The 22074-nt window shown below is 42.1% G+C and overlaps 1 protein-coding gene across 1 annotated transcript in view; it reads left to right on the top strand.

Annotated features, from left to right (window-relative positions):
* Positions 1 to 22074, top strand: part of LOC126248493 (uncharacterized) — a 218829-nt gene that overhangs the window by 99484 nt on the left and 97271 nt on the right. The window contains exon 2 of the mRNA XM_049949524.1: positions 880 to 930. Within this exon, the coding sequence (XP_049805481.1) occupies positions 880 to 930 (51 nt within the window). The remainder of the gene's footprint in view (positions 1 to 879; positions 931 to 22074) is intronic.

The raw sequence follows: 22074 nt of genomic DNA, 5'->3' as shown, positions 1-22074 counted from the left end.
TCAATGTGCGCAAGTAATGGGGCCAAATGATTCTGAACCTGGACTTCAGTTGTGTCGATAGATTATGTTGTAGTTCATGTACTGGAAGTTTTGCAGTCACTTCGAACAATTGCTTCAGTGATTGTTATAAGCTGTAATTCGTCAGTTAACATTTAATTCATTGCCGGTTATTAATTCCTTATCCTGTAGTACTCCATTACTCGGTTAAGGATCCTGTAACATTTTGATATTAAACCTTTGGAACTCCCTGTACAATTATGGAAAAGCAGACGAGAATGAAAATCACTGTCAATTTCATCGGAGCATAACGTTGGAAGAGGGATATAAACCAACGCGTTAAGGAACTCGAACGCTTAAGTGCTGGAGGAATTTTAGCGAGGAAGGTTTTAACAGAAAACGTGGTCAGCTGGTTGTAGAATGACTACAATAATTGGACAGGAACTAAGACATCAGAGCATAAATGAGCAGATCAAGGAGTGTAGAAATAAATGGGGAGCAACTTTCACAAGAATGAATGAATGAAAATAGAATGCCTGACACACACACACACACACACACACACACACACACACACACACACACACACACACACACACACGTAGAGAGAGAGAGAGAGAGAGAGAGAGAGAATGAACATGAATATGAACCAACCGGACGCAGTGAACAAGAGGATGTGAGAGGGAAATTCCTAATGCTTCAAGAAGAAGAAACATAACAATTATATGTCCAATAATGAAGTAGATTGTTTGATGGTCACTAGTATTCGCAACTAATTGTTCTTATTGCTTCTCTTTACTTTAGGAAATGAATTCAACACAGTCCAGTTGAGTCTTGTAATGCATGTCGTTCCCCGCTAATGAGGTTTTTCTCCTGTTTCAGATCAAACTTCCGGAGAAAGAGACGGAGCCCACAAAAGCAAGGAACCAAAGGGTGAGTGTCAACTCCTAATTTTTAACTTGGTTATTTAAACGGTTACAGTTCAGACTTCGTGTTCTTAGAATTTATGCTAAATACGAAAACGATATTTCTCATTTCGATTTCGTCTTAAAAAATTTTCGGGCCACCGCTTTTCCGTACGTCTGTGTCTGCAGAATTTCTCAGACTTCATATACATGTCATAGTAATAAAATACCGACAGCAATAGAACAGAACAGAATGGCTCTCTCGTTGGGAACAGATGCGTGCGTAAATTTCATAAAGTCCGCTAATCTCACTAAGCCCTCTTCCCTGCAATTTTGATACTGATTTAGAGAGGATCCTAAAATTCACCGTGTGCATTTTGGATTCCTTCTCCACCACAAGCACAGCTTTCACAAACTTATCAGCTATGGAGCATAGTTTGCTCAAGAACGTTTGAGGTCGGTTCCGGGAAATTTCGCTCACGAAGTGACCAAACGATATTGAATTACTTTCGAAGGTTTTTGTTTCGTTTGTCAAAAAGACGCAAGGCGTTAGTCATCATTCGACAAAAAAGGATAAAGAACGTCGAATAAGACAAATAGCCGTGACGGTTGGCCGAGGTGGCTATTTCCGCAGAGGCTGTTTACGTAGGGCTGCGGCGCTCGTGACAATGAGCGGTTCCTTTGGCTCGGCTGGCGCTTTCTGTGTAAGGCAAGCTTTCGCAATTAGGAGCCGGCCGTCGCCCGCCTGACGTCAGCGCACTGTGTGTTTGCCTCGCCAGAAAGACGGCCCGCCACAGTAGGCGAGTTGCGCAACGCCGGCGCCGTACTCGCGTGCCTCGCTTAATACCGGCCTGCTCGCCCCTCTCCGTAATTTGGGCGGCGGCCTTGCTGCGCGCACGCCATGCTGCCGCACTCTCTGCCGACTACTGAAATCTAAGAAGGAATTGCAAAGAACTTCCCTTGTTTCGGATTTTGGTCATTAAATATTACTCTTCGACTAGGCTATCTGAAAGCAATATCCCTTGTGTCGTTCGTGACGGAGGGTCAGAAAAAAATGGCTCTGAGCCCTATGGGACTTAACTGCTGAGGTCATCAGTCCCCTAGAACTTAGAACTACTTAAACCTAACTAACCTAAGGACATCACACACATCCATGCCCGAGGCAGGATTCGAACCTGCGACCGTAGCGGTCGCGCGGTTCCAGACTGTAGCGCCTAGAACCGCTCGGCCACTCGGGCCGGCGCGAGGGTCAGAAGACGGAATGCATAACCTTACGAAGAATACCGGTGGGTAAGGAAATCTGCAAAGTCTTTCTCAAAAGAATCAACCAGGTATTTTCCTTCAGTGATTTAGGGAAACAACGAAAAACCTGAATCTGGATGGTCAGATGGAGATTTGGAGCCAGATACTCCTGAGTGCAGTTCACTGTACAAGCTGTTACTTCTTTTATATTCATACGACGTGTGATTAAAATGCAACGGAAATTTTTTCGTTTCACGGGCTTTATACATCAGATTTTGAAAATGTTTTTTATCTTGTTGATACACGTGTTCCTGATGCATGATTGCATTTTCAGCTATTTGGAATATTTTATTTATTGTTAAGTCAAAGGATGCTCGGCCGAGTGCTCGGCGAATTTTTACTTTCGAAAAAGATGGATCAAAGAATTTGCATTACATTTTGCTTCAAAAATCGAATAAAGTGCTACACTGCATTCGAAATGTTGATTGTGGCTTTTGGCGAATCTACTGTGATTAAGACAGTGTTTACGAGTGGTATAAACGTTTCAAAGATGACGACGACGACCGCCCTTGACGCCCTAGCACACAAGTTACTGACGACGTTGTGGAAGAAGTGAAGAAAATGCTTCTGGAAAATTACCGAATCGCTGTCAGAGATGTTGCTGATGATACTGGCATATCCTTTGGCTCATGCCGAAGAACGTTTTCGGATATTTTGGTCATAAAACGTATAGCAGCAAAGTGTGTTCCGAAATAGTTGAACTTCGACCAAAAACGTCGCGTACAAGTCGCTCACTAACTGCTGAATGAAGTCAACAACGATCCAGAACTTCTTTAGAATGCTGTAAAAGGGTATGAAGCATGTGGTACGGGTATGACGTCGAAGCAAAGGCTCAATCTGCCCATTGGAACATAGCCAAGACCGAAAGAAGTAGATAAGTTCGAGCACATGTGGATGTTCTTCTGTTTCTTTCGATTACTGTGGGATAGTCCATCATGACGACATGAGTTCGTGCCTTGTGATCGTACGGTCAATAAGGAGTGTTACCTAAAAGTTACGCGTCACTTGCGTGAACAAATCCGAAGAAAACAACCAGAACTGTGGCAAAACCAGTCGTTGAAATTACATCACGCCAATGCTCCCTCCCACACCTCAATGCCTGTTCGTGAATTTTTGGCAAAAACAAAACCGTTATATTGCCTCAGCCACCTTATTCGCCGGACATGGCCCTCTGTGATTTCTGTTTCCAAGGCTGAAGAGAATCACGAAAGGAAGTCATTTTGCCACCATTGATGAGATAGAAACAATCACTGAAGGAACTGAACGCCATTACGATTAGTGAGTTCCAGAAGTGCTTCCAAGAATGGAGAAACGCTGGCAGGTATGTATTGTATCTGATGGCGGGGATTACTTTGGAGGCACCAAAGTTGATGTTGATACAGATTCTTTAAGAAAAACAAATATTCCTATTACTTTTTGATCACACCTCGTAGTAATTAATTTGTCCAAATATTCATAAAATTTCGTCAGATCAGTGCCGCTCAAAGACAGCTATGTCTTCCTCCACAATTCAGTGCGAAATAGAATTTATATTTTAATGATGTCGATGTAGACTGAACAGCTGAACTGTATTCAAAAGTTACTGCAGAGGAATGTGGAAAAAAAACTGAACAGAGAAATCAGGTCCAAACGGCTGTCAAGTTACCAGATAGTAAGTCTAGCACAACTGACACGTCCACGAACATGTTTCTAAAAAGGCGTTTGCTCAGCTCGCTAAAAACGTGGTGGTGGTGGTGGTGGTGGTATGGTAGAGAGATCACTTAGCTGCTCTCTGCTAACACAGTCTCTGTAAAAAAAAAATGGTACACTCTCACGGGAAGACGCCAGCCAAAGCTGCACTGTAACCCCCGCAATCAAAGATGAAACGTCTGATACTTGTTGTTGAAGACTATCCAGACCACACAGCCGTATGTATAACACATCCCATGCCGGTGTGACCCCTCGCATGTGAGACTGCCTGGAATAGTACCGTGAAATGTGCTAGGACAATACCAATATCACAATCTGTATCGTGATCCAAGAGCTGTGTAATAAGTTAGTCTAAGTAAGGATATCCATGAACAGGGATAATGAGTTCTATTTAATCGAGACTTGGAATAGCTCAGTCCATTATTTCGCTAGTTATCGCATCAGACAGATCTAGTTAACACTACAGGAATATGGATTTTACGGCGTAGCGGTGTGAACGTGTAAAAAACACACATAAAATATAGTAGCAAACAGACGAACTCTTCTATAAGTAGGAGCGCGACACAAACAATATCTGACATTTAAAACTGAGCACAGAAAGTACACTAAACCACAGCTCGCAGCACTTGATGGAAACGAAGTTCCTCATGGAAAATGTTTGGCATAATAACGGAGTCACCCGACGCCTCGAAACCAGAACGTGAGATATACCGTCTTTAACTCGAAGAAAATCTCAAAAATAACGTCCAATCGTTGATTGTACTCTAGACTGTCGATCTACAGCCCCAGAACGATAAAGGAGTAGCGTAAGGGTCTTTCTGAAGGCAAGGAGCGTTAGTTAAAGCACTTCGCGGAGCGATTTCTTGTCAGCCAGCCACTCATGTGTATTAACACACACGTGTAGAACCCTTCCGAGTGCTGACATTTCCTGGCAGATCAAAACTGTGTACCGGACCGAGACTCGAACTCGGAACCTTTATCTTTCACGGGCAAGTGCTTTACCATGTGGGCTATCCAAGCACGACTCACGACCCAGCCTCACAGCTTCTATTCTGCCAGTACCTAGTCTCCTACCTTCCAAACCTCATAGAAGTAGTGTTGTTTGTACCATAGACCTAGTCAAATCGTGACAATGAACGAATCGATTCCCAGCACCATAACTTCAACGCGAGGTGAGATTAGATTTCTGTAGACGGAATACTTGAGGTCTTGAGACATTTATTGCAGATACTAGTGAATGACTGAAGATTACGTGCAGTGTTCTAAAGTGATGGTCAATCTTTAGCAGCACTGATATAATCATAGACATGTTTGCCAGATTTTTTTCTCAATTAGCACAAGTTCGTACAAAAAGCAGTACATACCTTGCTTGATCAAACTTTCATTCGTCACGTACAATGAGCATTATGATGGTAAACTCTTCACTAATTAATCCTTAATGCCCTCAGTCTGGCAGAAATTTCCTGGAGTCTCATGGTTGACCACGTGAGCTGATGTCAACATAAGATTAGTACGTTATTGTTCAGAGCAAATGGAAGTAATAAATATATACGATAAATTACACTTGTGTCTTCTATTTTTTTAGTAAAATTTAAATACCATCTTATGAGAAAACATTCAGTTTTCCGTGGGTGAAAGGTATATTATTTTGCCTACGTGCATTATATCTTCCTCACCGTCGTTTGGTATTTCCACTGAGGAATTGCCTTCCTTACTTTCCCTTTAAAGAAAAGGCAAGTCCTGACTATTTCTACTTCTATAATCTTACATACCAAACTGAATTCCCTTATCGCCATATTCATCGATGTGCCACTGTTACAGCGTATACTTATATTTGCGGCACTTGATGTGCAATAGTAAAATTAGCTTAAAACGGGACGGACAGGCAGCCGGTAAGAAATTTTCTCATTGCTGTCATTAGTAAATAAATCATTTCATCAGAGGTGAAAAAAAAGAAACATCAGCTTTCGTGAGAAAGGAACAGTGATTTTGGAACAATGAAATATGAGAGCTGAGCGTCTGTGTAAAATCGTTCTGTGAGTGGACAAGTAGCACCAGTGGTGATACTACAAACAACTGAGCTCCATGATCTACTTCTGGTAATGTTGATGACGTAGGCGCGTGTATGTCAGTCAGAATGCTACAGTGGATCAGTTAAACATTCGAATAAATCGGGGCAATGCGACTCCTGTCAAAGAAGTTAGCGAACACTTGTGTGTGCGGGACTCAAAATTCTATAGATAACGGTCTGTATGGAAATAACTGCTTTTTATTGACCGACGGATCACGATTTCTGCCTAACATAAAGGATGGAAGTTTGGGTGCCAGCGACGAATCTCAGAAAATGCCTTTCGTAACCCAAGGGGAAGAACACAACGCGTTGCGACAGCGTTGTGGTCAGAATGTTTTCATGGTATTTCCTATAACATTAAAATGTGAGGCTTTCCTGTTCATGTAGTCTTTCCTGAGAACGGAATTTTTCAGCAAGACATTGTCTCCTGTCGCATGGCTACAAGTGTCATCGGATGTTTGTAACAACACGTTCAACGTTTCAAAACTACTTCCCTGGCCCCAAAATTTCCAGTTTCTGAACTGAACCGAACATCTGTGCGGACTACCAGAATTCCTACACAAACTTGCAAGTGCTATTAAACTGCTATGGGACCACTCCAACACGTACCTGACATTCAATTCAGCCCGAGACATACTCTCCAGAGAGGATACTAAAAAATGGCTGGTGTGTTAAAATGCTTCTTTTGTTAAAGCGGAGACTCATTCAACCCCACCTCCATCCGGATTTTTTGTGCTTCCTCCCCTGCCCTGCCCCCCCCCCCCTCGCCGCCCCCCTCCCCCAAGCAAGAATGAACAGAACCGGGATGATTCCTTGATTCCTATGATCTCTTTTTCTTACCTTACTGTAGCCCATCTGAAGTCCTCACTCTGTAATGAAACAACTTTCAGCGGACTTATGTTTGTAAAATGTATCTGATGTGTACGAAATGCATCAAGTCAACTGTCATGGATCTTGAATAGTTATGAGCGTTACGTGTGGGGCAGTTATTCTCCTTGATTAGATTTCTTAAAGCTTGTATTTTGGTAGATCTAGTAGTAAAGTTTTGCAGCAGATTATGCAATCGATACATCTGGTTATTAGAATATATTTTGTATGTCGATGAATCACATACATTGTAATATGTCTACTGTACAGCTACACGTTTGATATCACATTCTGGTCCGCATCTCGTGGTCGTGCGGTAGCGTTCTCGCTTCCCACGCCCGGGTTCCCGGGTTCGATTCCCGGCGGGGTCAGGGATTTTCCTCTGCCTCGTGATGACTGGGTGTTGTGTGCTGTCCTTAGGTTAGTTAGGTTTAAGTAGTTCTAAGTTCTAGGGGACTGATGACCATAGATGTTATGTCCCATAGTGCTCAGAGCCATTTGATATCACATTCTGAGAATGCCGAACTGCCTTTATGTAAGTCACATTTACGATACTGCTTTGCCTCTGCTTGGAGTTTTGGGCCAAAGAAAAGTAACGGTATCGTATACATCAGAGTAACTGCTATTGCTCTTAAAAATTAATCACGAGAGTATAAAGTATAAATAAATACTATTGTGGAAGGTTGGTTATACAATATAGCGTGAGCCTGCTGATGTAGCGTAAATATGATACCGAGCGCAGGACAGGAAAGAAATCTCTAGGAAATGAAACAACGGTTTATTATACGAACTGAAATGAAGACATGTCTTGCGTACTAGTTCCGTAAACCTAAATTCTGGCGAGGTAACGCACACATAATCTCATAGGAGATGAACTGCCGACAAGCTATAACGGAGATAATCATGATGTTCCTGTCCTTTGTGAATTACTCGTATATATAGCAGAGTTATAACCATAACAAGGGCACTGTCTGTTAGACAATATATATTCTAGAAACGTGTAGCGAGATGTTCGAATCAGGGATTATAAATATGCAAATTCAAAAAAGTTCCTGTGCTATTTTGCATAGGCATACGAAAAACTAGGCACTTGGGGGTTTTTCGGAGGCTCCTAACACTCGAGTGCTGGGATTAAAGGAATCAGCAAATATCTCTCTGGGTGACAGGATGGGGACTTGCAAATTGCTTATCCGTAATAGGTTCGCGCTGTCTGCAGAACTATGTAATCGGCCAATCGACAGACTAGTCAGTCCGAATGTTTCCTGGAAAAAACTTTCAGCAAGTGGTTACCACGGTTTGCCTCTTGCATGTTGCTTGCGTCACTTCGTTAGATGCCTTCGCGTTTCTCTTTGCCAGAGTTTTACAACGGGACAGTGATGTTGCGAGAGCCGAAATACATGTGAAGCCCATTGTCCCGAGTACTTTTATTATCGCTGCGCTAGAGCGCAGTTCCTGTTGTGTACGGATGGAATCTTACCTTTCATGAAACCGCAGTATAGTTTCGACGTCACCTCCAAAGACCATCGTTTAATTCATCGTTTGACTCCGATTTTCAAGCGAAATATTTTTTAAATGCAGCTTCGTACTACTATTCTTAACTGTTGTGGTGTCTCGAATCTTACTAAACTGCATTCTTAAAGGAATTACGTAACACGCTTACGTCATTAAGCGCTAGCAAAATGTATGTATGGCCAAAATTTGTGTCTCGACACAATTTCATCTCTGAAGAGGCTGCATAAAGCTGTAAAATATAGATAAACATGACAATGTGACTGAACGTTATTAATGATTTGGTGTTTTTCATCTTTTGTTACTTTTTTGTCAGTTAACTAAGAATTTTGATCCGTTCTGTGCTAAAAAGTGTGGCGACGTACTAGTGATTTAGACCAGACAGATGGGTTTCGCAGTCAGTTAGGGTAAAGTCATGAGACCTGACACAGCTTAGAACTTCTTATTCTCGTTTTCATCTATTCGCGTGCTATGGTTTGCTGGTTAGCGTACATAAGTAGCTGATAATTAGCTTTTCGTGTAAGCTGCAAGTACTACTGCATGAAGACTTGGTGTTGCACTTGTAGTAGTAGTAGTAGTAGTAGTAGTAGTAGTAGTAGAAGAAGTAAGCTAGTGAACACAACCTCCTTGGGAAGCAGTATAGTCCGTTTTTGACACTATGAAAGAAATCTACGCTGCACTTCAGTAACCTTTCCCTTTAATAAGGGTTTGGTGTTACTTGACTCGACGGTTATTCAACATATTCAGACATGATTACCAGTTTGTGGTAGATCATATTACGTACGTGTAATATTCATTCTCATATTCCCAGATTTCACAATATTTCCTAAAAAATTATATGCAACGAAAAACAGTGTCGCTGGTACTCGAGCAAAGGTGAACTGATCATTTAAATTATAGTCCCTGTGACAAATAGTAAAAAAAATAAAGTCCTTTGAGTCTCATTTAGTGCAGAGTAAAAGCTGTCAAACTGGAAAATATGCGCGGATGTTCCAAGCTTCGTTTTTGATATGCTTTTTTTCCCAAATATCGTGGCGTTGACGTAATAAATTGTAAATTAATGGTAGTAAGTAAGCGCAAACAAACCGTTGAGAACATTGTTATTCAGTCTTTATTGAATTCTGAGAAAGTCTTTCGTATTACTAAATGTTTACGACCTCTAAGATTAATGAAGAAAGACACTGTATCCAGACACATGGTAGCGTTATCACTGAAGATTCTTGAACTATAGACGACGTTATTCAGACAAGCCTGCTGGGTAAATTAATAGAACCGGTGTCATAACTATTGTAAAACGATTTTCCTGTTCGGTTATTTATTTGCATAAGTGCGCTAAAGACGTACTGAAAAGTAACGTGACCATTTTCTTCATTCAGAAATGTATGGAGATGTTTTACTGCTGTTAAATCTTTCGCATTCATTGCAGACGAAATTAACAAATCGTTCTTAACTGATCTTAAGCAACTCCTACTTGGCAACGGATGTGACCGTTCGCAGCAAGCCACTTTCATGGAGCACTTAGTCAAGAAAACATGCCATATTTTCGTGTCTTAAAGGAAAAATTTTATGTTGAATATCTTTTACCTAAAATTAGAATTATTTCGTTGGATTTCTTGTTGCAAACATTTCGGCAAGTAAGCCTTGAAAATGCCAGTAATATCATCTTAAAGCTAAGAAGAAAAGGACACGATGGAAGGGTGATTAAAATAAAGATTAACTTGATCGGGCTGAGAGTCGAGGTCTGTTATTGTTTTTCTGTCAAGTGTAATGGCATGGTTTGTTAACTATAGCCACGACCTATGTAAGAGGATATCCTACATCAGTTTGCTATGGCGAAACGCTTACGTAGTGTGGCGGCCAAAAGAAAACTGCAGAAACACTATTACATGTATACCGAACAGACTGTTGTTAGTTAGTGCTAGAAACCCACTCCAGCTAATCTAGTCACTAATTAGCTATTACAGCGCCTGCGGCCAGGATTAAACACGAGTCAAACAACTTCTCTGAATAAGCATGATGCAGTTAGTGATCTTAAGGAAATCTGTACATCCCAGTCAAAAAGATCGCAACGGCTGCAGTAACAGTACCAGTAAATTTTGAATAGTTGAATTATCTGAGAAATAACTTCATTTAAATCGGGGCTTCAAGTGTACTTAAACTGCCCCCATCTCTCATTCGTTTAACAGCTTGCGCAGGAGAGCATGAGCTGTGATATTTAAGGTCACTTTTTCTTTCTTTGAATTTGTTGTTACCTTGCCATACATTTTAACGCTTCGCGTCTTTTGACTAACGTAAAGGAAATATCAAAATATTAAATCGGTGTCTTATCCACATTTGCATTTTATTTAGACGTAATGTCAGTAAATACCATTCAGAATGAGTTAACGCGCTTACGGGTCTGTAACTGAATACGTTAAGTTCAACATAAAGTAACATTTTCGCAGTATGAGCTGAAATTCTTGTGTATGTCCTAGGAAAATAGACAAGAGCCCCAGGATTGCACAAGTTGCAGAGTACAGCGAACAGTCAGGAATATTTCTATCGCACCTACGGTATAAAGATAAGCAATAGTACATTAGATTTCGTGGCAGTTTAGAGCAACAGAGTGATTATACATAATTTACAATAGAAGCAGTATTAGTTACGAAATGCTCAGTGAATTTCTAAAAACCTTATTGGTAACTACTAGACTGAAATAATGTGGTGGTGTTGGTGAGAACTGCCGTTTCTGTAGTTTAGTGGAGGCGCAGCATTTCAATGTCAATTTTTTAAACACTTCAGTATCTCGACCAGCTATTCTGTTTCAGAATTATAATGAACTGTAAATTTGGTTGTTGTTGTGGTCTTCAGTCCAGAGACTGGTTTGATGTAGCTCTTCATGCTACTCTATCCTGTGCAAGCCTCTTAATCTCCGAATAACTTCAACAACCTACATCCTTCTGAATGTGCTTAGTGTATTTATCTCTTGGTCTCCCTCTACGATCTTTAGCATCCACACTTCCCTCCAATACTAAATTGGTGATCCCTTGAAACCTCAGAACGTGTTCTACCAACCGATCCCTTCTTCTAGTCAAGTTCTGCCACAAATTCCTTTTCTGCCCAATTCTCTTCCGTACCTCCTCATTAGTTACGTGACCTCCCCCGTCTAATTTTCAGCATTATTCTGTAGCACTACATTTCGAAAGTTTCTATTCTCTTTCTGTCTACACTGTTTATCGTCCATGTTTCACTTCCATACATGGCTACACTCCATACAAATATTTTCAGAAAAGACTTCCTAACATTTCAATCTATACTCGATGTTAACAAATTTCTCTTCTTCAGAAACGTTTTCCTTGCCATAGCCAGTCTACATTTTATATCCTCTCTACTTTGGCCATCATCAGTTATTTTGCTCTCCAAACAGCAAAAATAATCTACTTTAAGTGCCTCGTTTCCTGCTGGCCGTTGTGGCCCAGCAGTTTTAGGCGCTTCAGTCCGGAACCGCGCTGCTGCTACGGTCGCAAGTTCGAATCCTACCTCGCGCGTGGATGTGTGTGATGTCCTTAGGTTAGTTAGGTTTAAGCAGTTCTAAGTCTAAGGGACTGATGGCCTCAGATGTTAAGTCCCATAGTGCTCAGAGCCATTTGAACCTCATTTCCTAATATAATTCCCTCGGCGTAACCTAATTTAATTAGACTAATTTCCATTATTATCGGTTTTATTTTGTTGATGATCATCTTATCTCCTTTCAAGACACCGTCCACTCCGTTCAGCTGCTCTTCCAGGTCCTTTGCTGTCTCTGACAGAATTACAATGTCGTCGGCAAACCTCAATGTTTTTATTTCTTCTCCATGGATTTTAATTCCTACTCGAAATTTTTCTTTTGTTTCCTGTACTGTTCGCTCAATATACAGATTGAATAACACTGGGGATAGGCTACAGCCCTCCCTCACTCCCCACTGAACCACTGCTTCCCTTTCATGCGCCTCGACTGTTTATTAGGTACGATCTGTAAATTCTGAGAGACTAATTTTGTCCAGTGTTTGTGTAATAGTATTCAAGAAAGCATACGGAGTTCATTAGTTTTGGATTTTCCGCGCTCTGGCCATAGGCGGGGCAATCGGTCCCGACCAGCCGTCATGTCATCCTCTGCCCATGACATGATTAGATGTGTTATGGAGGGGTGTGTGGTCAGCATACCGTCCTCCAGGTCGTTGTGGGTTTCTTGACCTTGGAACAGCTGCTACTTGGTCAAGTAGCTCCTCAGTTGGCCTCATTAGTCTGAGTGCACCCCGTTACACTTCTCCCACCGAAGAAAAAATCCCTGGAAATGCCGTGAACCGAACCCCGGTCCCCCGCATGGCAGTCAGCCACGCTGACAACTCAGCTTCTAATGTAGAAGTACCAAAAGTTAAAGGGAGCCACAGGCTGCAACATTAACGCCATACAGAATGTTAGAAAAAGTCTCATGTTGCTACAGAAGGTATAATTGGTCAAAAGTAGCAGAAAGGTTCCTGTAATCATGTGTCTGGATACACACATGTTGATATATGGACCAAACTGACTTCATTCCTGACACTAGAGACACTGCTGCATGTGGTTATCACGCATCCCGACAGTGAATCACACTTTTTCAAATACACCTGGCTCCATTCTAATTGAGTCACACGCATTTATCGCAGTGTTCTGTAACGTATGCACATCATCGATGGGCTGGGCATAAAACGATACCTTCAAATTTCTCCACAGCCAGAGTTACAACGGATTCAGGCCCGGTGAAGGAGACCATACAACCAGACTTCCTCGACCAATCCATCGCCTATGAAACGTTGCGGTAAGGTGCTGACGCACGATGTGTAGAAAATGGGGTGGTGACTACTCGCGTATAATCTACAGCTGTCCCTCTGCAATGGCAACAGCGCAGGCAATACGCACCACCTGTGAATCTGTATGCTACAGTTTACGACCCTACACTCTGCCAACCTCCTCAAGATCAGTGGCCAAGGGTGCTATGCGTGCCATTATAGTTTCTCCTTCTCTGCTGTTCCATTTGCTAATGGCGGACGGGATGAACGACTGTAAACAACCCTCAGTAGCGGCTCGAAGATGTCTTGTTTTACAATCTTAATTTATTTCTCGAGAAGTAACAAATAGAATTAGTAAGTTCCTCTACTGCTCTCGGAATCTTGCGTTTTAATAGGAATCTACAGTGTCATATTCAGAATTTGCCGCATCCTCCACTAGAATTGTTGGGGCATCTCCGTGGCACTTCCGCGTTTGCTAAAATAAGAAATGTATTGCACGTTTTCGTATCTTCCCTATCCCATCGGGTATGCATAACATACTGAAGAGCAGTATGAGGTGGTCGTAGGGATGTTCTGTAAGCTAATTCATTCTTAGATAATCTCGTGGTCGTGCGGTAGCGTTCTCGCTTCCCACGCCCGGGTTCCCGGGTTCGATTCCCGGCGGGGTCAGGGATTTTCTCTGCCTCGTGATGGCTGGGTGTTGTGTGCTGTCCTTAGGTTAGTTAGGTTTAAGTAGTTCTAAGTTCTAGGGGACTGATGACCATAGATGTTAAGTCCCATAGTGCTCAGAGCCATTTGAACCATCTGAACCATTCTTAGATAAATATAATTTCCTCAGAATTACTAGTTTCACTGTGTCCGGCAACCACTATTAATAAAACTAGTTTTCCGCTGACTATCTATATTAAATCGCTCAAGACACTCTCTTAGGCGTATGACGGTTTCTAGTGACTGATCGCCAATCGTGTATTCAATCAATCAACGGATTTTGTGCCTAGTATCAGAGTGAACAAATACACAAACGGTGAAAAGTAATTGTGAGCTGTTGCTAGTGACATACTATTTAAGAAAAAGTATCCATTATCTATTAGTGGACATTCATATGGGGTATGTCCATCCTTCGCCTTTATAAAGGCTTGAATTCTGCTGGGGACGCTATCAATGAGGTGTCTGAATGTCTGTGGAGGAATGGCAGTCCATCCCTCAAGGGCTGAAACTCGTGAGTTCCAAAGTGCCACTAGCGGTCCACATAGCTTGATGAATGTGTAGGGAGTTAAAAGAATGGGGTGCAATGGTCGAACAGCTCCTCAGAACGACGGCATTAGACTGAGGATGACTGGAAACGAGTGATGAGTGATGAATCGTAGTATGCCCTGTGACAATGCAATGAAAGGTTTTGGATCTGATGAACGACTGGAAAATGTTCACCTATCATGAGTAGTGTCAACAGTGAAGTGTGGTGGTGGTGGTGGTGGTGGTACGGCATGGGTGTGTTCATCGTGATTACAGCACTAGAGAAAACTATAAATGTGGACGGATATGAACACAGTGTACGGCGTACAGAAGAGAAACAACTCGGAAAAGATGATTGATTGTATTAGCATGACAATGAATCCTGTCATAAAACGGCATCTGTGAGGCAACGATTTGTGGATAGTAACGTTCCTGAAATGGACTGGGCTGCGCAAAAACTCGACCTAAACTCAATGAAAGGGCTTTGGAATGACATAAATTATTATTCTCTGCAGACCCCAGAGTTCTAAATCACTACCTTCGCTCTTAGTGAAGAATGGTCTATTCCACCAGACATTGACATCTCACTGAATATCCCGTACAATGTCCACTAATAGCTGTTCAGATACTATTGATCACTTACCTACAAAGTTCAGAACGTAGGAGAGAGATAGTGGCGGGAGTACAGCCATCAGGGTGGGTCGTGAGTCGTGGCTTGTTTCAGAAAGACAAGATTCCGGGTCCAGAGTCCCGGCCTGGCAGAGTATTTGTCCGGCAGAAAGTTCCAAACCTGCCCTCACTTCGCTACCGGTGCACGATTCTTACTGATAACTTGGATTTTTTTTAAAGAGCACTAATTTTTGTGCTCCAATTCGTCATTTGCTCCTCCAGATAACAACCGAAAGGAGTGACAATGAAACTAGTTGCTGAAAGCTGCTGGCTGTGTACAAAAAAAAAAAAAAAAAAAAAAAAAAAGGCGAAGACTGTCATCTGCCGGCAAGTTTAATGCCAGCGTTATTAAAAAATAACTGAACGAAGTTCATAGACATAAAAAGAACTACCTCTATAAATGTGCCTTTTAAACTTAAGAGACCTCGTCAATAGCAGAGTACTTCTCACATTTTCCAGACTGCATAAAGACTCGGTAGGAAGGAGTTAGTCCCCCTCATATTCTTGTGATAAGCGGCTCAAAAACGTGGCACGGAGTGCATACAGACGGTTGCTGGCTCAGTACTAGGTCACTGGCTGTGGAGTGGGAGGGTGGAGGCGCAGTAAAGCAGTGAGCTGTAGCCGACCGGTTTTCTTTCGACAGCAGTTTACACACCGGCACCCAATGTTCTCTTGCACCGCCATGGCGCTCGTACGGCTTTCGGTTTCCTCCGGATCCTCAACTTGAATTACGGCTTCAGTAAATCTCTTCTGGCTTCCTATTCGTGTTGGCAACCGTATAAGTTGTGCTTACTGTCACGTTCCACGGAGTTCCAATGCATCGAGAAAAGAATGTCCTCAATACTTAAGCTGTCCCTCGTATGAAATGTCGTTGCTGCTTAACTCTATTAAGCTCTGTCGTGGCAGAAATTAAGCCATACAAGTGTTTTCCCTCCCATATCTGACATATTTATACTGACTACATCTAAGTACAAGAATTTATACATATTTTAATGTTTCTAAGGAAGCTAAATAGATGCGGCTTCTCTTAATTGTAGTAACTAAGAAGTATTGTAATAGTTTCCATGTAAAATTTGAATACACCGACGATGTCGAGGTCTCAAGTCTGTTGAACAAAGATGAACGCAGATATTTGATAGGTATTATATTAACGTCAGCATTCGCCTGGTGTGGTTTAGAAAATCTATGAGGACAAAATGTTTTGTCTAGCCGCTCACACGCGTCTTCCTTCTTTAGAGAGACCACTAAATTGCTGCAAAAACGGACCGTCTGTTTGCTCTAATTAGTAAATTAATAGTTTCAGCATTTAAAATGCTGTGGGCTTTAAAGAAGGCTAGTTTCTATATAAAATTTAGTTTTGCGAATAATTCAGCCTTGTATCCGTATCTGCTCAACCTGGCCTATCTTCCAGTTGTAGAGCATAAATTTTCCCCCTTTGTTAGTTAACTTAGGAATCCTAGATTTACTTGACCCAGAATGGAAAAATTTTTCTCGTTGTGACTCATGGCTTGTATTCCGGTTTCTAGCATTAACTGTTCTGTTTCTACACGCAATATTTAGACGACTGGCCTACTTACCATCCACAGATGTTGCGCGTGGGTGTTTTTTCTAAACTCGCTGGCTGGACCTAAACCAGATTTTCTTAAGACATTGTGGGTGTCGCGCTCGCATGTGGAACAGAGTTAGTTCCGGCGCCTCCTATATGCTTTGACGCGGTTTTGTGTATTTTAACATAATGCTGTCATTTCATTAAATGGATGTTCCATTCGATGTTTTCGAGCTTTAATTCATTAGGTACCCGGCGAGGTATTATGGAATTTGGTACCGGTTTTCAAGCCTTCTTTAAATTGAATTCTTCGTCCCGAAACCCTAACTTTATTTGGCTCGTTAAATACGCTGTTCTTGCACCACTATATGAAGCTTAAGGTATCTCATCTCACGGTAATAGTTTGGGCAGTGCTCAGCGAGAGCTGATTTACGTGATGATTCGTCAGGTGCATCGCTGATCTCTCTCGCATCTCCCCTAATGACTTGTCTCGTGTACAAGATGCCGCTTTGGTACATAATAAAGTGTTCAACTAGGTTTCTAGGGCCAAGATAGTCTTTAACACCAAAAAGTAGAAAAATTATATTTGGTGGTCGGAGCTGAGTGCACTGGATGCCACATTTAAGTAGAATGCTCCCAATTTGTTCTTAAATTGGGCCAGGACAGGGCAGCTAAGCAACCTTTTTTTCCTTCTTGCAGCATCTCTTCCGAAGGCGTAGCTTTCCGCAGCGTCACCAGTTAGATTTGTCAACATGAGTAATCATTTTACTTCAGTGTAAAAGTGCTTTTTTTTGTAGCAAATGTTTACTGTAATCGACCTTATTAGACAATAATCAGAGTATCATTAAAAAGTAAAGCAAAGCAGTCGATGGTTATTTCAACAACTCACTGTTCAGCAAGTTGCGGGCCTGTTAAAAATGATGTACACTTACTTACTCAGATATATGAACTGAGCTATCCAGGGGGTTAAAGGGGGACTTATAAGTTTACATGTATTCCGAAACATGGTCACGGTACAAACTGGCTCTTCTCAATAAAAAGTGCCTAATGTTAAAGAAGTGATACAGTGCCGATCAAGTTCTCGCACTTAACTTAGCAACAGAGCCAAAAAATAAAATAAAATTAAATTAAAGAACAAAATAAGTCGGAGTAAAAGTTCACACAGATTTAAACGGTATAGCTAACGGACTCGAACCCAACGGTCTTACCGGCAACAACCATGCTCGTACGGGTCTACCATGCACATGCACTGCAGAAACGTCCACTACAGCACATACACACAAGTTTGTCCGCAGATAAAACAAAGTGGTCATTATTTTGAGAGCAATTGTCCGCAGCAGCTCCTAGGCAAAGATTAAACTGCAGTCTACTTCGTCTCCGATTATACTTACTTCTTTCTTACTGATTACATCAGCGTTAGACATGGCACAAATTCGCAGTAAGACTGAGTCTTGGTTGTAGCGAAGGAAGGGCCCAAATTTGTTAGCGCAGAATGACTACTCGCTCGTTTTATGAACGTCATGTTTTGGTACATTATAATGTATGAAGATTAACAAGCTACTGACGTATAAATTAACCGCAGTGTCCCATAAATTACACCATACTGCATCGATTTTGTTCAGTTTCCGAATTTCTCCAATAAAAACTAGATTTTCCACATCACAGGTAAACACGTGTCTTGAAACCATTAAAGGATTTTCGGTGTTTCACTATTTGTTGGCTCTTTGCAGTTGAGTGTTAAATTGGCATTACACGAATTTGATCCCTTCTTCGTATTTAGTAAAAAAGGCCGTAATTCGGTGGAACTGGAGAAAAGAAACAGCTCTATGAATGTCAAGAACATAGCTAGGAAGCAAGTAGTTGGCAAAGAAGGAAAACCAGAAAGGTGGAAGAAATACATAGAGGGTATGTATAAGGGAAACTAACTTCAGTGTGATGTTGTAGAAGAGGAAGTAGTTGAATATGACTGACTGGAAGATACCATACTGCGAGAATAATTTGGCAGATCATTGGACGACCTAAGTTGAAGCGAGGCCCCTCGAGTAGACGGCGTTCTCACAGAATTATTGAGACCCTTGGAAGAGCCAGCCATGATAAAATTATTTAATCGGCCGTGCAGGATACGAGACGAGCGGTATACCCTCAGACTTAAAGGAGAGTAATAATTCAAATTTCTAAGCAAGGCGGAGCCGACAGGTGTGAATACTACCGAACCATCCGTTTAAGAAGTCATACTTGCAAAATATTGACACGAATTATTTACGGAAGAGGTGGGGAAGATCAGCTTGGATTCCGGAGAAATGTGGGAACATGCGAGACAGTATTTACCCTACGAATTACCTTAGAAGACTGGTTGAAGAAAGGCAACCCTACGTTTATTGTATTTGTAGATTTAGATAAAGTTTTTGACAATGTAGAATGGAGTACACTCGTAGATAAACATACAGGGATAAAATACATTGAGCAGAAGATTGTTTAGAACTAGGTACAAGAACCAGACTGCAGTTAGGAGAGTCAAGGACATGAAAGGGAAACCGTGTTTGAGAAGGAAGTAAGACGGTTTATTGCCACTTCCTGAAAATATGCAGTCTTTAGGTAGTAATGAGTTTTGATAATTAAGAAGTAAAGTAACTGATCATGGCCGAAGTAGAGAGGATATAAGACGCAAACTGCCAGTAGCAAGAAAATAATTTCTGAAAAAGATGAATTTATTAACATCAAATATAGATTTAAGTGTTTGGGAGTATTTCCTGAAGGGGTTTGTCTGGAGTGTAGCCTTCTATGGAAGTGAAACGTGGACGATTAGCAGTACAGATCGGAAGAAAAAAGAAGCATTTGAAATGAGGTACGACAGAAGAACGCTGAAGATTAGGTGGGCACATCGAATAAAAATTGAGGGGGTACAGAATCGGCCTGAGGAAAAAAGAATTTCATGGCAGAACCTGACTAAAAGAAGGGCTCGGTTCGTGCGCGGGACATCATGAGGTTTCATGGAATTGTCAATATGGTAATGGAAGAAAGTCTCGGGGTAAAAATTGTAGAAGATATGGATTGAATACAATAAGCCAGCTGAAACGGATGTAGGATTTGGTAGTTAGGCTGGGATGAATAGGCCTATGCAGTATAGACTAGCGTGGAGATCTGCATTAAACCAGCCTTCGGACTGATGACCACTACATGCTTTTCCACACTTCGAAATCTAGCCAAGTTGTTGTTTCTTGGCCTTGAACAGAGAGAATGCCATCAGTTTTGTGTCAACCACATTTTTTCTATAGAAGGGGGAATATTCAGAAAATGATGTCCTTGAGAAAGACAGCTGAATGCACAAAGTATATTTTGATTGGGACCAGTTTGCGGGCCTTCAGGTTCAAACGGGCCTACTTGCAAGAGGTGCACCGTTGCAGAGGCTTGATTGCTTCTTTGCAAAGGCCACGGCCAAAGCCGTCAATGTCAGTAGCCACGCCGCTACAATGCTACGCGTCAATTAACCTCGAAGTGAACGGGACGCAGTCTGCTGCGGCGCCGGGCACGTCTGGTACGTCAAGGAAGGCCGCTGGCCGACAAACGTGGTCGACCGTGGCAGGAAGGAGGCGCGCCATCAACTTGCAAATCAGGAAAGCCGGCCGGAAGTGCGTCTCAAGGCGGAATGCAAATTCCGGAGCAGAGCCCTAGGCTGTGTACCAAGTTAGAATGGCCGGTCTCCGTAGTCTCGGGGTAGCGCTGCTGCATCGCAAGGCGGAGATCGCGGTTTTGTGTAGCGTCTCAGGTGTATTTTTAGTGAGGCGTTCCTTTGTACGTGCTACATGTAGATACCGGTGTCACCCCAATAACTACATACACTACCTGACAAAAAAAGTGAAACACCCAGAAGGAAAAGAGGAAACAAAATGAAAATTCGAGGTTGCGTGGGTATGCGAAATTACTACAAGAATTACAAAATAGTCAAATTTACAAAGAACTTGGCAGTATGAGCCCACTTACCATTATGATGTTGCACTCCATGGACGTTGTCTGGATGCCTAGACTGGTTACGTTTGCAAGGCTGTCTTAAAGCTAAGGCCATTATATCCTCTCCTGAGACAAGATGGTCAACAACTGATGAATCTAGTCCTTAATATCTGGGATGCTACTACTGGAAAGTCCGAGCTGGTTCATACATATCCTGTCGAGGACAGATTTGGGAATTCTGCTGTCCACAGGTGTACCTCAAAATCACGCTGGCAGTTCATAGACACACGTGCCATGTATGGTCCTGTTGAAAAATGACTCCACGATACTGTCGCATGTGAGGTAACACAAGAGGTCACAAGTTGTTCATAACGGACCGTTGTACCGTCTATTCCTCCAACCCCTACCAGACGTGACGTAGTCAATGCCCAATGGTTCTCCACACCGTGACGCCAAGACTAACATTGGAAGAATGGGATCTCCCCCAAAGTCGCCTGCACACTCGACGACTGTCATCCGAGATAATGCTGAACAAAGATCCATCACTGAACATTCTGTGACGCTGTTCATCAGCAGTCCATACTTCCCAGCCATGCCACCACTCCAGACGCGGCTGTTGGCATTGTGGTGTTGACAGACCACGTATGGGACGGTAGTTCCCTAGTGCAGATGCTGCTGGACTCCGAACCATAGGGCGGGGTGACAGTGTGTTGCAGGGATTGATTACTTGTGCTCGAATGGCAAGCACATATGTGAAATGATTATGATGTACTTCGTGCACAATACAGCTGTCCGCGCTTGTGGTGGTCAGACGTGATCGGCTGGAACCTGGATGACGAGTATGTTTGCCCATTCCCATACTGTCAGACATCCGGCCATTGTCACATCGGAATGCCCCACAAAGCTGCATATTGCACGATTCGTTTAGTCGACCAAATGGAGACTCAAAACAAGGCCTCTTTGGACTTGTCAAGTGGTGATAATGCTGCTTCGCAAAAGTATGCGACATTTATATCCCTTTCTCAGTTATCACTTAACATCTGACAAATCCTTTGCATATCCTACCAGGTCTGATACCAATACCAAGTGCGAACAACTCTAATGCATTCTGGTGGCCGTTTCTACCTTTTACAGAAAATGGTTACTGCCATAATTTATGTAGCCGCCACTGTTGTGCACCTGCACTTCACACTGACATCCGACCGTGTCTTCTGGGTGACACTTTTCTAGTCACGCAGTGTATGGTATACTGGACAAACAAACAAAAAATACAAAACATTTTAATGATCAGAACAAAAAAAATCTCAGCTGTAAATGAAACGCCCCATTAACGGTCCGTTTTGGCCAAAGCTACGTAAACGCCGTCAATTTTGAAAATATCTTCCGAACTGTCACAAAAAAGTTAGACTGAATCTCTCTCCAGATTTGATTCGATAACACGTTCATGGCAGTTGGGATTAGTGTGTCAAATCAGTAAATTAAGATACAGTATGGGATTACGTTACGTATTGTCAAGGTTTCAAAGTAAAGTGTCTTTACAAAAAATTGTTA

Source organism: Schistocerca nitens, chromosome 3 (genome assembly GCF_023898315.1).
Source record: "Schistocerca nitens isolate TAMUIC-IGC-003100 chromosome 3, iqSchNite1.1, whole genome shotgun sequence".
Classification (NCBI taxonomy): Eukaryota; Metazoa; Arthropoda; class Insecta; order Orthoptera; family Acrididae; genus Schistocerca; species Schistocerca nitens.
The sequence above is the reverse complement of the archived record's forward strand: the minus strand, read 5'-3'. Positions and strand labels throughout refer to the sequence as shown.